This window comes from Mesocricetus auratus, unplaced genomic scaffold, assembly GCF_017639785.1.
Source record: "Mesocricetus auratus isolate SY011 unplaced genomic scaffold, BCM_Maur_2.0 Super-Scaffold_15014, whole genome shotgun sequence".
Classification (NCBI taxonomy): domain Eukaryota; kingdom Metazoa; phylum Chordata; class Mammalia; order Rodentia; family Cricetidae; genus Mesocricetus; species Mesocricetus auratus.
Genome location: NW_024429186.1, coordinates 14010497 through 14027881, shown reverse-complemented (window position 1 = coordinate 14027881; position 17385 = coordinate 14010497). Strand labels below are relative to the sequence as shown.

Below are 17385 nucleotides of genomic sequence, written 5' to 3'. Positions count from 1 at the left end.
TTGATCACTCATATTGTGCAAGTCTAGTCAAATGAATCCTGTTTTGAGAACCCTCCTATCTTTCCTCATCAAATCCTGTCTGCCCTGTCTGCATGCATAGTCTCCGTCTGTGACCACAGATGGCAGGAGTCTCTTCTCATCCCTCTGTCACCAAAAGGGACTTCATTTGTAGCTTGACTTTTTTGTGAAGGAATACACCCATGTGCTTCTGTGATCTAAGTTGATATCAAAGTGCTAGAAAATGAACACTGCAGGGCGTTGGTGGCACATGCCTTGAATCCCAGCACTCTGGAGGCAGAGGATCTCTGGGAGTTCAAGGCCAGCCTGGTCTACTGAACAAGTTCCAAGACCACATCCAAAGCAACAGAGAAACCCTGTCTCAAAAAAAAAGTGAACATCCCTTACACTCAAGTAAGAGCAGATACTTCCCCATGCATTTGCAACTATGTTAGCAGGAATAAAGGTATTCTAGGTATACCATGCCCCCTCCGTTTGGCTATCCAAGTATTAAAACAAAATGAGGCCTAAGGAATTGACATTTCCCTAGCAATCTCTTGCTGACAGAAAAAGAGGCAGCCATGAGTGAGGCTAGTCTCCAGGAAGATTTCACACATTTCTAATTTCAGACCACCTTCAGGCCAGATTGATGGGCAGGGCTCCTCCTAGAAACTGTTAGTTATACACATCTCTGGTCCTCTGTGTATCTCTAAATCCCTTGTTAGGACTCCCAGGTGGATTTAGGTTGTCACTGAAGCTTCTCAATTGTGGACATGTTAGATTTTCTTTTTTGGCTTTTTGCTATTAGTTATTAATCAGTCTATTCAGAAGGGCGGTGGAGTCTCTAGCTTGTAAGGGTGATGCTACAGCTTGGGTTCTAACCCTAACGGCTTCCTGAAAACCTCCATTGCAACACATTTATCTGAGTACCTTCATTGCTGGTAACTTTGTACCTGAGTATTTAATATCTAGACCAGGAGTAAAGACTATGACCAAATATGCTGGGCATTTTTTATAAGTTTTATTGACCAGTCACACTCAGCATTTATCATTTATGGTCCTCACAACAATGACAGAATCAAATAGCTACAACAGAGACATTATGGCCCATAACGTCCCAGATATTTGCTATCTGGCCCTTTATTAAAAAAATTGGGGGCTGGAAAGATGGTTCAGAGGTTAAGGGCACTGACTTCTTTTCCAGAGGTCCTGAGTTCAATTCCCAGTAATCACATGGTGGCTCACAGCCATCTATGATGAGATCTGGAGCCCTTTTCTGGTAGGCAGGCATACATGGAGGCAGAATGTTGTATATATAATAAAAATGAAATCTTAAGAAACAAAAAAAAGTTGGCCAATTTCTGCCCTAGCTTTCTAACTTTAATTGGTTTCTCTTCTTTCACTCTTGTCCCCTCAAGGTCCATCTTCCACACAGCAACTGGAGGTCATTCAGACCCTATTACTTCCTGGAAGTTCCTAGCATAAATTTTTGTTCTGACCAGCAAGACAGACTCTCTCAGCTATATTCACCAGCTCCAGGCTCCATGCCCTTCAGGCACACTGGCTGGCACTTGGTTGCAGGACATCACATCCCCCCCCCTCCAAGTGGACGTTACCATCTCAGAGAACATGGGATCCTGTTTCATCCAATGTTCTGCCTTCTCTCCTGGTCCTGAACCATAAGCAGAACCCAGCAAGTAAACACTGGTAGCCAAGAAAGGCAGATTCTGGCTACCCTCAGGCAAATAACTGCGGCTGGTTTCTGGGTATACTTCTCATCAGGAAATTGGGGGTAGTGAGAGTACCCCACTTCCAAAAACTACACCAGTGTTAAAGATTGCAATTGGCTTTGACAATTCTAGAATCAGGTACACTCTTGGTTTCTTTTCTTTGTTTTATTTATTTTATGTGCATTGGTGTTTTCCCTCCTACATGTATGTCTGTATGAAGAGGTCAGATCACTGTGCCAGACTACAGACAGTTGTGAGCTGTCATGTGGGTGCTGGGAATAGACCCCAGTCCTCTGGAAGAGCAGCCAGTGCTCTTAACCACTGAGCCATCTCTCCAGCCCACCCTTGCTTATTTCCTTAAGACTGAATGAGACAGGTTGGCTTTATGGTCATGAAAAGGCTGAAGAAATCAGAAACTGTTGGGCCAGGTTCGCAGAGCCCAGAGACTGACCTAAGGAGTCCACACTCTGATGCAAAAGCAAAAGGTTTCCTTCATTGTTCAAGCTGGCCAGCTTGGATTTCTTTCCATGGCAGAGGAAATGAGGTGCCAACCAGCCCAAAAGAGAAGCTTTTAAAGGGGCAGACCATAAGGTTGAAAGCCACAAATTTCAGGGTTTCCATGGTTACTTAAAGTCATACAAAGTACAGAGTCAAGCAGTAGTAACTATATATTTTAAGCAAGGTACATTTGAGTGAGATAAGACAGGGCATGGGCTTGCAGGGTTAGAGGGTCACAGGGTCTGTCAGTTATCCCCTGGGCCAGGGGACCCTTATGACCAGCAATTAGCAAAGGAATGTTAACAGGAGTGGTGGACAGTTACCTCCCTTCTCTGAGAGCAGGGGCTTAGGCACCAGACATGGCACTCCTGATGTAAGGAGTTAAATATTCCTTTACCTTTAGAAGTTCCCTTTCTCTGTGTAGATTTAGGGCCCATGTTTTTTTTAACTTTTATTTATTTAATTTTTGGTTCCTTAAATAGATTGGCAGCTTCAGAGACTTCTGGGAGAGACTTGGCCATCACTCCTTGTGAGGGTCTAGCTAGTCTAGCTGCAGCTGCCCACAGTGAGTGACTCCATGCTGTAGGCAGGTGGTCTTCCACAGCGGTCCCGTCATAAAGGAAAGCCTCTGATGGGGACGTCCTCTGCATGCTGTGACTATGTGCTTCTCATATTGGTTGATGAGTAAAGCTGTTTTGGCCAATGAACAGGTGGGAATTCCAAACAAAGAGATGGGTGGGCAGACAGAAGGAAGGAAGGAAGGAAGGAGGGAGGGAGGGAGGGAGGGAGGGAGGGAGGGAGGGAGGGAGGGAGGGAGGGAGGGAGGGAGGGAGGGAGGAAGACAGAGAGCAGATACCATGTATCCGCCAGGCAGGCAGGATACAGGATGCCAAGGCATCACTTAGGTGAGCCAAGACCACATGGTGATACAGATGAATAGAAACGGGTGAATAATTAAGAGGCAGCTTGCCAGTAAGAAGCCTAAGCCATTGGCCAAACAATTATAAATATGTATTAAGTCTCTAGTGGTTATTTCATAATGGTGGTGGGGATCCAATGGGAGGAGAGAAACTGTCCAGTAGGACCGAGATGGACAAAGTCCCTCTACAAGCCTTTTGCAAGTTTCTCATTTCTTTGTAAGGCTTAATGGAGATACTCTATGATAACTGTACAATCAGCATGCTGTAATCATTATAAAAATTGTGTGGTATATGTGCAGGAGGTATGTGTGCACGCACACCACACACACACACACACACACACACACACACACTTGAGATTAGAGGCCAGAACCCTAAAGACATCGCACTAAGTGAGACAAGTCTGTCACAGCAGGGTGAGTCCTGCATAATTCTATTTATAGAAGATTCCTAAAGCTGTGCAAATCACAGGAGCAGAAAATGAAGCAGTGATTGCCAGGGGCTGTGGAGGGCAGGAAGTGGGAGCTGCTATTCAAAAGGCATGCAGGGAAAGAGTTCTTGAAACCTGCTGTAAAACGTGCTCATACCATACTATACTCTCAGAAGTGCACTATGGTAGATTTAGTATCAGGTGCTTTTTATCGCAATGAGACAGAGGAGATGAATCAGTTAGTAATGCCCTTGCCATGCAAGCATGAGGACAGCATCCACATTGAAAGCTGGGCACATCAGGGGACACCTATGACCCCACCACTGGGAAGGGGCAGAAGCAAGAGGATCACTGTGTTATGAGTCTCGGGGTGTCCTGAGACGTGATGTCCAGGTTGGACACAGAGTGGCAGTGAAAAAGTATAGCATGCATTTTACAGACTAGGTAAACACACCATTCAAGGGGCCCGAGTGTGTAGTTTCTTAAGTAGCACTATGTGAGGAGGGGGCACTGGCTAACTCCTTGCCAATTGACAAATGAGCTATTATTAATTTTAGATCGCCTGTGTGTGTATACATGGACCATACACAATCTTAAGCATGCACATGAGATGGGAAATAGGTTTGTCCCCCCCACACACACTAACAGGTCACAAGGACAGACTTACCCTCACAGAGCTTGTGTCACACGCTAGCTTAGGTAGGCCTTATTCCTCATGCCAGAAGTTCCCCACCACAAATTACTCATAGGCGTGGAGGCGCTAGGTGTTGTCCTACCTGGGAATGAACAGTTAAGGGTACCTTGGGTCCTGCGCTTGCCTACCTCTCCTGGGACATGCTGGCCTGTGGTGATATCTTGTTTGTACTCTTAATAAAGGAAGCGTGGAAAATGACAGAGGAAGACACTGAGGCTGACCTCTGGCCTCATGCACTGGAACACATACGTACACGCATGTCCGTGAAGCCACCTTTAGACAAGCATCATTTGCTCTTATCTCAGCCTCTTCTGGTTTCTTCTGGGGCTCTGGGTTCTGAACTTACCTTGCAGAGCAGCGCCTGCATGTTCATAGCCCTTGTTTTGCTGGCTGCTATAGTCACAGCAGCCGGTGGAGTTCACGGCTGCCAGATGCATGTGTGCCAAACAAAAGAATCCTGCAAAGGACTGCTCCTCTCCTGGTCTATCAACGGGACCACAGCCTGTAAGTCATTCTCATAGTCTATTGAAGACGGGGTAGTAATGAACTCACTAGACCCAAGATAAATAATACACGGGTGTTTTATTGGGGAACAACTTACGCAGATAACAGTAAATAACCAAAGCGCCATTCCTGCCCCGGAAGAGGAAGTCTCTGCCCTTCCAGTGCCACCCGCTACCCATGAGAGAGAGCCTACCTTCCAGCACCTGAAGCCATGCCCAAAGGGGTGTGGCCACTAACACAAATTCACTGGCAAGAGATGTTACTATAGTCTATATATATTTATGTCCGTGTGTGTGGTCATTCTATTAGTTCTATTATTCCTAAAGAACCCTAATAAGCCTGTCTCGTAGATTTAGATCCCATCAAATTGCCAATCAAATTAATGATCACACGTGGCCATGTTTTTAATTCATCCAGTGGGTGAGAGGGATAAGAGACTAAACGGAGGAGGTGGACTTCCTATACTATGCGCTTGTTGGAGGCTAAGAGCGTGTCACTCTAGTTACCCAACTTCATCTTCAGGACAGCCCTGTAGACTATACAGAGATGGGCAGTAGGGTGACATTAGGCCCTTTTTGGCCCCCTTTCTCTGTTAAGGTGTCCCCTGTATTCTGGGGCCTACTCATAAGGCATGAGGACCAGCAGGTCATAAAAACCAGCAGAGGACAGGGCACAAGATGGGCTAGGCTGTCTGTGACTGCAGGCCATGGATGTGGGGATGGTGTCTTGTTGTGCTGGAGTGATGGGGGCAGTTTCAGATGAGGAAGAAACCTGTTGGGATTGAGAACATGAGCAACACATGGAATGGAACACGTGGTGCCTTTCCAGGGACAGCAGGACATCTGGAGCTGAGGGTATTCAGAGGTTGGGGAGAAAGTAGGACCATACCAAGGGGACCAGGGGGCCAGGACTGGCCGTCAAGGATGTTTTGAGGTTATTGTCGCCAATGGTTCTCAAATCATAAGTCCAAGAGCACCGGGGTTTGAGAATTGAACTATGTAAAACTTGCAGAGCCTAGCCTTATCTCCAAAGGAGAATACCATGAACCCCCCAGGCATTCCCTTTCAGCGTTCTTACTGGGTATCCCCAGTTTCTCCCTTATCCACTAGCATCTAGGTCAAGGATACAAGATGATCTGGCACAGGTTAGACAACATATTTAATCAGCAACATAAAACACAGCATTACATTAAATACAGCATCCGATCGCTCAGGTATATGGGTACCAGTGAAGAGAGGGAGCCCCAATCTGAGGACTCATCTAAACCAGCTCCATTGCCTGGCCTCCTGCCCTAGTGAGGGCCATCTGTAGGCATATCCCTGGCTGCAAGCTCCTGGGTTCCGAGGAGGGGCATGAAACTCTCAGGCCTTATACTGCTTTGCGACCAAGCCTAAGTTTGTTGGGTAGGTGGGGTTTCACAGGTCAAGTGGGTACAGGCACAGCACCTTGACAGATGGTAGAGCTGACCAGATTCAAGTGACTAGTCCTTGTCCCTCGGGATACATGTATAACTGAGCGACCAATGAGGGAGTGGGATAGCTCAAAAGCCAGGCACTGGTTACCCCAAGGGACAAAAGGGAGAGTCTGCAAAATTAGTCAGTTGAGAGGGCTCAGATCACAGCACCTAGAGACGGTAAGAACCAGGCATTTCTCTGGTGCCACTTGCCGGGGAGACAACAGAGTGGAGGGTCAGCCAGGGCAGCTGAGCAGGCTGTAGGAGCACGGGAAGGGGGAGCCTCCGGCCAGATTTCTTCCTGGAACCCAGTGTGGAGGAGGAAGGAGGGGAGCAGCAAAGCGATTATAAGTACAAATATGTCTCGTGCGGGCCTGGGGAGGCAAGGGAGACAGGAGCTGCAGGACCTGGGGAGAGATGAGAAGGCAGGGTCAGAGGTACAGGGGAGGAGCAGGCAGTGGGGCTGCTGGGCGGCTGCTCAGTTGGTTCCGGAGGCCGAGCCTCACGTCTCATACCTGGGCCAGGGCAAACACCAACCCAGTGAAGAGAGCGGGTAAGATGGAAAATCTACGTCTGTACAAGTCACACAGTGACAACTGATCGTGAACCATGGTGACCTGGGGTGCCCCGTGAACACGGTTGTAGCTGGAGCTGCTAAGGTGGTAAAGGAAGACACACGGACACTTCTGGGAAGCTTGTCTCACCCTGGGCTCTCTCTGAGGACAGCTGCCGGGGAGGGGCTGGCACTACCCCTTCCTGACGGAGCCCGGTGCACTCACCGAGTCATGGATAGTCTTCGGACTCCATCAGTTCAAGCAGCATGTCCTCCACGCCTCTGAACTGAGGTGGGGAAGGAGAGAGACAAGAGTAATCAGACCCAGCCCCCAGAACTCCCCTTCCACTCTGGCTAAGCTTTCTTTAGCCTGGGGCAGCACTGGGACCTGAGTGGGAGGGGGGGCTAGCTCTCTCCACTGGTCTCAGTGACTACCACAGAGGACTCCTTGTGCCAAGGAGAGACCTCAGAAGATAGCCTCTTCTATCTCTCTAACCCATTCAAAAAGAAAAACAAATCGGCAGTTAGTTCCCCCTTCCATTAGCTTAGCTTCTGGTGCTAGGATGGAGGGATACAGAGCTAGCCCAGGCCAGCCCCAAGTTGAGAGCAGGACCACTGGAAATGACCCTCCTAGTCCATGGGAGCTGTGCTTGCCTTGATGTGGTACAGTATCTGCCAGAGCATGGAGTCACTGCCACGGTACTTCTTCCCTGGGTACAGTTGCCACATTAAAGGCAGCTCGTATGCCTCCAGCTGCTCAGGGATCATAGCAAGCCCCAAGGGGACGTCTTGCTGGCGCAAGATCACCTGGACTTTTTCATCAGTCTGCAGAGGAAGAACAGAACACACCTTCACCTCCTGCTTACCACTGCCGGGCTCCCCCAGGCACAACCCCCAGTTCCCATCTTATCACTCAGCAGCAGGGGCTGACCCAACGCACAGAACTGACCCTGGTTTCAACTCCACAGGGGGCTCTGACAGGGTCTAGCCATCCTTGGGGGTGCACTTTTTCCTGCCAACCCTCCTGTTGCTAAGCCGCCGAGCCCTCCAACATGGCCCCATAGGTGTGGGGGAAGTTCAGGCACCAAGTGCAGAGAGGATAACCTTAAGGTGCCACGTGTTCGACACCATCCAATTTTTCTTTCACTTCTTTATTTACTTATTTATTTAAGACAAAGTCTCTAGCTGGTGGCGCATGCCTTTAATCCCAGCGCTCAGGAGGGCAGAGACAGGCAGATCTCTGTGAGACAAGAGCTAGTTCCACGACAGCCTCCAAAGCCACAGAGAAACCCTGTCTCAAAACAAAACAAAAAGACAAAGTCTCTTGTTGGCTTGCAGCATGCATGGACATGTGCACGCACGCACGCGCGCGCACACACACACACACACACACGCACACGCACGCGCACGCACACACACACACACACACAAATCTAGTTTGGCTGGTCAGTGAGCATACTCTAGAAATCTGAGCGTATCTGCTTCCCCAGTTCTGGGATGACTAGCAACATCTACAACACTAGGTTTCTAAACTTGAACTCTGGGGATTGAAGTCAAGACCTTATGCTTGCAAGGCAAACACTTTCTTTATTCCAGCCCTGTCGGGGGGGGGGGGGTCTGACTTTGATTTTGTCCAACGCCCTCTTTCAAATGAGGTGTCTGTCTACAGACCCTTGTGGGAACTGTAAACAAAGCACACTGTCTTTTCTATCAGAGGGTTAAATGAGATGAAGCGCCATCTCTAAAGAGGTTGGCACGATACCGCTAGCAAAAAAAAAAAAAAAAAAAATCCCCTTCCAGTCAGCGTATTTCTAAGATCAAAGTCTGGGCTCAAGGTTGTGTCCTATTTTCAAAGTTACACTTTGGTTATGGACTGCACAACTCAAACTTATTCAACTGTGAAGAGGCTGAACTCTTGACCAACCAGAATGGGACTCAGGCCCCCTGTGGCACAGCTCCACAACCTATGAACATACAACTTTCTGTCTCGCTGACATGCTTTGGGTTATATGATCATTTTCTTGAGACACCCCCACACCCATTTCTAACACTGTGGCTCTGGTGACAGGCAGCATTTCCCCATCCCGGACATGGTTCTCCTGGGCCATGGCAACTACTTCTTCACTTACGGTCTTTAGACACCAGGGTGGGGATCTAAAAGTCAGGCCTGCCTCCTCACGCACAGAGTGAGCCCAGGGCCCACAGAAGTCCACAAAGCATACACAGAGCATCTCTGCCTCCCTCTTCTCCCAGTGTTCCCTTCGTCACTTCCGTCTAGCCAGAATGCCTTGTGTGTGTGTGTGTGTTGTGTGTGTGTGTGTGTGTGTGTGTGGAGGGGGGACGTCTTCACTGTCTACAGAAAGCCTCCCCAAATCTACAGAGAGGTCCTTTGAGTCAGTCCTTTGTTCAAATGTATGTCTATAAAGAACAAATATTGCACAAACCAATGTTAGTGTGGAGAACCAGACTTCCAGGTTTATTAATGGAAATGAGTGCAAATTTGTGGTTTTGAAGCGGGGGTCTCAACCTATCACCCCAGCTGGCCTGGAACTTGCTATATAGACCAGGCTGGCCTCACACTCACAGAGATCTAGCCACCAGCCTCTGCCTCCCAGGTGCTGAAATTAAAGGCGTGCGCCACACAGGCACAAATGGGCCAAAGCTTGCGGGAGTCAGCTCTCTTGGATGATGTGGGTACTGGGAACCACACTCAGGCCATCAGTTTGGGTGACAAGCACCTTTACCTTCTTAGCCATCTCACCAGCTCCTGAAAAAGAGTTTTATCTATCAACTTGGGATGAAAATCCCAAACAACAACAACAACAAAAAAAAAATTCACCACCGAAACACACAAAAACCAACAAAACCCTGCAAATCAAATTCTATAGGATACTCCCAGTTAAGATCTAGTGGCCTGCAATGGACTACTCAGTAAGCTGAGGCAGGAGAATCACAAGTTCAAGGCTACAGAGGGAACTCAAGGTCAACCTAAGTAACTAGGGCCAAGTTTCAAAGTTGAAGTTAAGAGCATTGTGCAAATGGCTGGGCTATAGCTCGGCAGTACAGCTCTCTCATCTAATACACACAGGGTCCCAGGTTTCTTCCTCAGCACTACCCAGGTCGGGGGCGGGACGGGGCAGGGAAAAACAAAAGCAATTTGAAACCCCAAACAAAATGACTCAAAAAATATGACATGCAACTACAAACCGACTTCACAACTCACTACAGAACAACTCACTGCCTCCCTTCCCGTCTCCAGTTCCTTTCTCCCACAGGACCCCCCACCAGCCTTGTTGTCCTTGTGGTGGTCACCCAACTCACACTGTACGACCTTCCCAATAATAGGGCTTCTACCGCATTCACTGCAACCCGGCAGCGCAGACCTGTGTTTGGTGTATGCACTAAGCACTCACCTATGTTTGACTCGTGTTTTCCCAGGTGAAAACAGTTTTGTGAAATGTTCTGCCAATGAGATAAATTAGAACTGGTAGCTCGGATCACAGTGGCAGTTGTGTAAGCATGCTAGCATTCAGGACTCCTTAGTCAATAGTCTAACCACTGATACATACATATATATTTTTTTCAATATTCACATATATATCCTTGGCTCTGTCAGTCCTGAGAAGTAAATCCTGTGTTGTAGTTTGTTACAAGGCTCCTGTCCAGACAACACCTACCAGAGCTCTGAAATGCTCTCTGGTTCATGGTTTGGGTGAAAAACATAGTGGCTAACCTGATTATATATATATATATATATATATATATATATATATATATATACCTGATATATATATATACATCTTACATGCTTACAGCGGTGGTGCACGCCTTTAATCCCAGCACGAGGCAGGCGGATCTCTGGGAGTTTGAGGCCAGCCTGCTACAAAGCAGAGTTCTAGGACAGCCAGGACAGTTACACAGAGAAACCCTGTCTTGAAAAACCAAAAAAAAAAAAAAAAAAAAAAAAAAAAAAGAGAAATTTGCACAACTTCATAATAAAAATACCCACCTACGTTTTCTTCACACATTTGACTTTAACCTTAAAAAACTAGATGCATGTAAACTTAATATTGTAAAACGGCAGCAAGAGTGTAAATTTTAGAGCCCAGAATCGTGGTTGCACCACCTACTAGCGGCACCCAACGTCAGTGAGGTTCACAAAACCCGGCTTTCCCGAGTGAAGACAGTCCCTAGTCCCTAACGGCTCTCTAGCTTATCACACTATGTCTCCACAGTTTTAATTCTGCTTTTAAAGCTTTCGTTGGTTTTTACAAGTGGGAGGCATGTCAATAATTTCTGCCGGAAAAGTACTCCTAGAAGAGATTTTTTTTTAAAACATCAACATTCATTAAGACCCATCCGGAGGTTTCCATAAGTGTAACAAAGTTAAATCTTATTACCGATATGGACGCTACTAGATGCCTTAAAGATATTCCAATTTTATGGTTTCGGAAAGCTGTTTCACCCTAAATGATAGTCACACCCCAAGCTAGGTATGAGGGGGCCTTATCCATTGTGCTCAGGGGGTTCCCACCCTCCTTTCCAGGCCTACCAGGCCCAACCCAAAGACTTTCATCTGCGGCCTCCCTAGCCCTTCTGTTTCTGGCACAAGGGACCCTCTGTCCCCTGGTCTCCAGCTACCAGGACTCAAAGTCCCAGGCAGGACACACCCCTGCTGCCCCATCTGCTGGCCCCAAGGCTGTTGGTACCTTGAGGACTATGGGCAGCCAGCTTCGTTTATTCTCATCCAAGTACACGTGCTTCTCCCAGATCCACAGGCGTTGGGGGTCTTGGGGTGTCTCTGTTCTGTACGTCGGCTGTTCGGCCATGGCATACGGTTGGAGCAAGAAGCAAAAAATTTGCAAAGGCAATATCTGATAAAAAAAAAAAAAACTACTCCCTGGTGGTGGGCAACGAGAACCTAGACTATTTATTGCCACCAGGTGTGCGCCTGCGCCCCCTAGAGCGAGATGAGGCGGGACGGGGCGGGGCGAACAGAGTGGGTGGGGCGAACCTCAACGATGGTAGGCAGGGCAACCAGAGGGCTTCTGGGTCTCCGGCAGGCCGCACTGGCTTGCAGACCTGATCCCATCAGACCTAAGGCTTCTTCAAGTCCAGTTAGTTCTGGACTCCTCCGGGTATACCCGGCCACAGCAAAGGTACACCCAAGTCCCGTCTTAGGAGACACTGCCCTCTGCTTTCTCTATGCTGGAATCCCAAGGTCCACGTCAGTTATTGTGTGTGTGTGTGACTGCACAGGCCGCACCCCTATGGCAGGCCACCCGGGGCGAGGTCCGTCTCCACTTCTGGGATCAGAGACCCGAGAGAACATGGCCCACTTCCGGACCCTCCAGGGTTCTCTCTGTCACTTTCAGTCTGTCCTTTGGGGTGTCGGAGGCAATTTCCTTCGCAAAGTTCAGTTCGTGTGCCCTCCCTCTTTCCCACATGACTTTTTCCATGGCTCTGATGAGGCTGTGGTCTTCTAATAGGTCTTGCGAAACAGACTTTTGAAAACACGGGTTTCTCTGTCTTTGTGCTCCGACTTGGTGAACACACCATTCCAGACCAAAGCTTAAAAAGAAATCCTTCCTACACCCCAAGAGTAATGGATTTGGAAAGTCTCTGGGTTGCTCAATCAAAACTGTCTCGTTGTAAACAAATGAGGAAAAATGACTTCCCTTTATTTTACAGTAACACGTGTCCAGTAAATCAATTAAGAAATTAATGAAAAACATGTAAAAACAAGTTCCAGGCCCGTTGCTCAAACAGCCAGCAGTTCTGAGCCTCACCTTCTAGTTCTTTCCTCTCTGAGGATCCACCGAGGAAGCCACTTGTGGTCTTTGGAAGGTCAGTGAGTGATCAAGTGTGGACGTTGGGTCAAATCCCCCGGATATGCCAAGATGGGCTGAGGTCAGCCGGGTACATTCAGATTATCCAGGAAAAGAAACTAAGAAAAGACTCAGGCCTGCAGACCAGTGCAGCTCTTAGTGGTGTTAACGTTTAGTATTCAGGCTGGTGGCTTTTCAGGCTGATTTCCCTATAGATGGCTCTTTGTCCCCAGATCCAGATAGCTGCATAGGAAGGTGACATTTTTGGAATAAGCTTGGTGGGGAAGTTCTGGGTGAGTGCAGATAATGAGCCTAGTGTATTTAGTTATTTTAATTCACTATTATTGTGTTTGTATTGGGGAGCACATGCGGGGTCGGAGAAGGGCATTGTGGAGTCAGTTGTCGCCTTCCACCATGTAGGTCCCTGGGATTGAACACAGCCTGTCAGGCTTGGTGGCAAACACCTTCACCTACTGAGCCTTCTCACTGGCCCACAAGTCCAGTTCTAATAGTACTGCTGGCACGGCTTTTGTGGCAAGGGGGTATCGTCTCCCCAGGAGCCAGGGTGGCTGGTTCTTGGCACAGGCATGGCCTGGGAATGTCACTGAATTGTTGCTTTCATTCCTGTACTCTACTTTCCTGGGAGGTGCTGGGGAAAACAGTGTGTCCCGTTGTGAGGTGACCATTCTAGGAATGTTTCCCTTTCTCCTCACTCTAGAATACTTCTGGAAGTTTGTATGGTTTGTTTTGTTTGTTTGTGTGTTTAATATTGAGCAATGGTAGACTCCGTTCTTGCTAGCTATTTCAGAAAGAAATGAAAGAGTGATGGGGATGGATGAGAGGCCAGTTTGATACCTTTTTTCATGCAAATTCCACAACCCAGGAGCGGGGCCAGTAGCTATTGTATGGTCTCAAGCCGAAAGCCTCCAGGCCAGTTAGTTATCTTCACAATCTCAGTGTGCTGGCCCCTTGCCTGGCAGACAGCTTTAGACTTCTCTGTTCCCTTTTGAATCTTTCTTTCCTTCCTCACGAAGCAGCCATCCTGCAAGGCCCCTGAACTGATGTTGCCTTTGTGTCCTGCCTCAGGTCTCATTTCCACGGACTGCAGTCACTTGTGAACTTGGTCAGTCCTTTGCCGGCTTGGCCTCAGTGCTCCCTTTCTGCAATGGATGATCAGAGCAAGCTGTGTTCTAAGCATGTCACAGGATCCACCAATAAGGTTGCTTCACGGTGGAGAAGGGCATGCCTGAGAGCCCCAAGCCCCTGAGGTCAGCTCAGGAAAACCTGTAGTTTTGAGTCAAGCCTCCTTGTCTGGATGTCCAAGTGTGGGTAGTGGCCAGAAGGAGGGCCGGTTCTAGAGTCTCGGACCACAAGTGTGGTTCTTAGGGCTAACCACAGCTGCACCATCTGGAGCTTGTAAAGAATGTGGATTGGGAACCCACTTAGGCCTCTGGAGTAAGACAGCATTGGGACAAGAACCCCTGGTGATTCCTGGGAGGAGGGGGGAGGGTTGTTTCAGAATTGCAAGATGCCCATAGTCCCAAGTTCTCTGCATGTCCCTGTGACTCAAGAGTTAGGTACAGGTGCCTGTGACATTTAGTTCTCTTGTTTAGGGTCGAACTCATTTCTTACATATAAGGTGTTTTTTCTTATAGGAATATTGTGGCAATCAAGTCCGCTGTATAACCAACCATCACCATCGATGCCTCAGCCTATAAAGAGGCTAACTAGAAGCTACTCAGGTATCCAGGCCTCTGGACCCTACACTTGACCTGCCCGGTGTTTCTCAACCATCCCAACACTGCGACCCTTGTTACAGTTCCTCATGTGGTGACCCCCAACCATAATATTATTTTCTTTGCTACTTTGTAACTGTAATTTTGCTACTGTTATGAATGGCAAGTATCTGGTATGCAGAATGTATTTTCATTGTTACAAATTGACCCAAAGCGGTCGCCACCCACAGGCTGAGAAGCACTACACTAGACCAAGCATATGGGATCCAGGGAGACTGAGGCTTGAGTAGAAACTGTCAGTCCTCTCTCTGTTTAAAGGACAATTGGGGCGATTCAACAGAGAGGACTACTCCTCTAGGATCTGAGCCAGTTTTGAGGTGTGAACAGATTAATAAAACTAAGTAACTACGAAAATGTCAAAGCTATTCTTTTGATGGTCACACACACCTCATTGTAGACCTCACTCCGGCTCTGTATTTTACTCCTTCCCCTTTGCCCCACTTCAGGTTTGCTGCTTCCAATCTGATCTTTTATGGACAGGGAGCCGTACATAACACATCAGGCTTACTGAATTGTAAAGGTCTGAGATCTTGCCAGGGTATAAAACACAGAAACCCCAGTGTGTAGGTGTGTACAGGATCCTTGCTTGTGCCTGGGGTAGGGTGAGATAATGAAAACTGTTGATCTGGTGAGTTCAGGGTGTAGCTATTTTATCAGAGGGGTTGAAATTTCGTCTCTAGATTATTGGACGGGCTGGGATGAAGATGTCCCAGATAGAGTCAGGCACTGCATTTTGTCCACTAAGCAACTGTCTATTTGAATTTAAAGAGTTTTCTGGAAGTTTTATTGAGGAACCATCAGTGCATGGAGAGATCTTGTTAAAATGTAGATCCTAATTTGAGTTAGAGTTGGAATTAAGTCTACTTAATTCTAAATTAAGTAGAATTAGGGTGGGCCTTAAGAGTCTGCATTTTTTTTTCTGGTTTTATGAGACAGGGTTTCTCTGTTTTGGAGGCTGTCGGTCCAGCCTGGCCTCGAACTCACAGAGATCCGCCTGCCTCTGCCTCCCGAGTGCTGGGATTAAAGGCGTGCGCCACCACCGCCCGGCAAGAGTCTGCATTTTTTAAAATTATTTTTTCAAAGTATGGGTATTTTACCTGCATGTTTGGCATCAAATGTGTGCCTGGTGCCCACAGAGAAGGGTGACAAGCCCCCTGGAACTGGAGTTACAGATGTTTGTGAGCTACCACATAGGTGTTGAGAATCAAATCCAGCTCTTCTGCAAGGGCAGAGATTTCTTGAGCTAGATTTGTGATTTCAGTGTTATTTCCTATGGAATTCTAGTCAGTTACATGGGGTGGGACTTATTTTGATATCTGAGGTATGTGAATGTATTATCCCATGTACATTAGGGAGCAACCTAGTTGGGAGTCATATTTTCTCCAGTCTTTTCAGGTCAAGAATTCTTCTACCAAAAGTCCTTAAACATCAGATTTCTGTGGGTCTCTTTCTGAGCTCTATCTGTGCTATCTGTTTCTATGATAAAATCACACTTCTAAAATAATTTATGAATGTGAAATACCAGGGAGACCCTGCCCTTTTCATTTTTTTAAAATTATTTTAACTGCCTATGGAGATTTGCATCTTTACATTTTTTTTCTTAGTCTTTGGGGGGAGTTTATCAACATCTTACTGAAAGGAGACACCAGGCAGAAACTAGCCTTTATTGGGATTTTATAATATCTTCCTGAAAGTATTATTGTATTTTTGTTTGACATAGTTCTGTTATTTTATAGTTTTACTCACATTAGTGTAAAGCTGTGTATACCCATGTGTGCACATATAGAGACTAGAGTTGGATATCCGCTGTCTTCCTCTGTTCTCTCTGTGTTGCCTTAAGACAGGCTCTCTCATGTTGGGGCCTAGCCCACAGGGTCTCTGAGTTGTTTGTCAGCTGATAGCCACAAGTGCATCCTGTTTTCTAGTCCTAGCCTACTGCCCCCGCAATGTCCCACTGACATCAACATCTAGCACGAGGAAAACACTGCTCTCTTCCACCTGGGTTTTTTCTACTGTGTTGTAAGACTATATACAAGACTGCTCCCTCCTACAAGAGAGAGACCTATTAGCACTTGCAAAATAAAGACACTTCTTAGTACAAACAGCTGGACATGTGGTCTTTCTTTTCCTGATATCTCGGAGTTGCAGGCACCACACTGTCACTGAGCAGGAAGATCGCCATTTGAACTAAGCTAGCTGACCAGCAAGCTGTCAGGATCCTCCTGTGTCCACCTCTTAATGCTGGGATAATGTGCATGGGCAGCTATGCCTGGCTTTTTACAGGAGTGCTAGAAATTCGAACTCAGGTCTTATACTTGTATTTTTAATTCTAGTTTCTGACATGATGAACTAATATTGAATTTTGGTGGTATTCCTGTCCTTAGCATCCCTTTTAGATGCTTGCATTCATTTTAATGGTTGGTTTATCTGTAACAGTTTTCTTCCCCTGTCCTTATGTATCTATCTGTCTTTGTCACTCCTTCTCTCAGTATCTAGCTCTGTCTTTTTGTCTCATTGGCCTTTGCTGTTTGCTAGGGTCCTTCACATAGCAGGGGTCAGTGTTGGGATCATCTGTCTTTAGTAGGAATGCTGCTGGGGCATGATGGCCCTGGCATGCAATCCTCACACCCAGGGAGGATGAGGGAAGAGGACGGCAAGTTCCGGTCAAGCCTTCGGACACACAGTGAGCCCTTGTTTCAACATGAGTGAAGAATAAGGTAACATGACAGTAAATATAAAGAGCACTTCTGAAAATTAACCAGTAAGCACAATGCTAGACATAAGTTTGAGCAGATAACACATGATTAGACTAAAGAATACCCTTACTTCTAGGTTCCCACGTCCCTTTTTTCTGTTCTTTCCCCCATGAATTTGTGTTGCATTTTCTCGGTCTTTTCTGCATCTGTTAAATCAATCCCTAGTCACAGGACACAGGGGTTTCAGGTTGCCCACCCAGCCCTCAATGCCTGGTCTTGTCACAGA

General features: G+C 47.2%; 1 protein-coding gene and 1 long non-coding RNA gene across 3 annotated transcripts; one reads left to right on the top strand and one right to left on the bottom strand.

Annotated features, from left to right (window-relative positions):
* Positions 1-5913: 5913 nt before the first annotated feature.
* Tcl1a (TCL1 family AKT coactivator A) lies at positions 5914-11780 on the bottom strand. The gene is made up of 4 exons (XM_005068264.3): positions 11489-11780; positions 7434-7604; positions 7006-7066; positions 5914-6633 (listed from the first exon to the last, which is right to left on the bottom strand). Exons 1-3 carry the CDS (start codon positions 11606-11608, stop codon positions 7010-7012), a joined length of 348 nt encoding a protein of 115 aa, XP_005068321.1. The 5' UTR covers positions 11609-11780; the 3' UTR covers positions 5914-6633; positions 7006-7009.
* Positions 11781-11798: 18 nt separating this feature from the next.
* Positions 11799-14780, top strand: LOC121139448. 2 transcript variants are annotated; one of them, XR_005876405.1, is made up of 4 exons: positions 11799-11938; positions 12471-12626; positions 13694-13875; positions 14263-14780. It is a non-coding gene; the product is annotated as an uncharacterized LOC121139448 (long non-coding RNA). The 2 variants fall into 2 exon arrangements; XR_005876406.1 differs by having other exon boundaries at positions 13694-13826; positions 14263-14779.
* The last annotated feature ends 2605 nt before the right edge of the window (positions 14781-17385 follow it).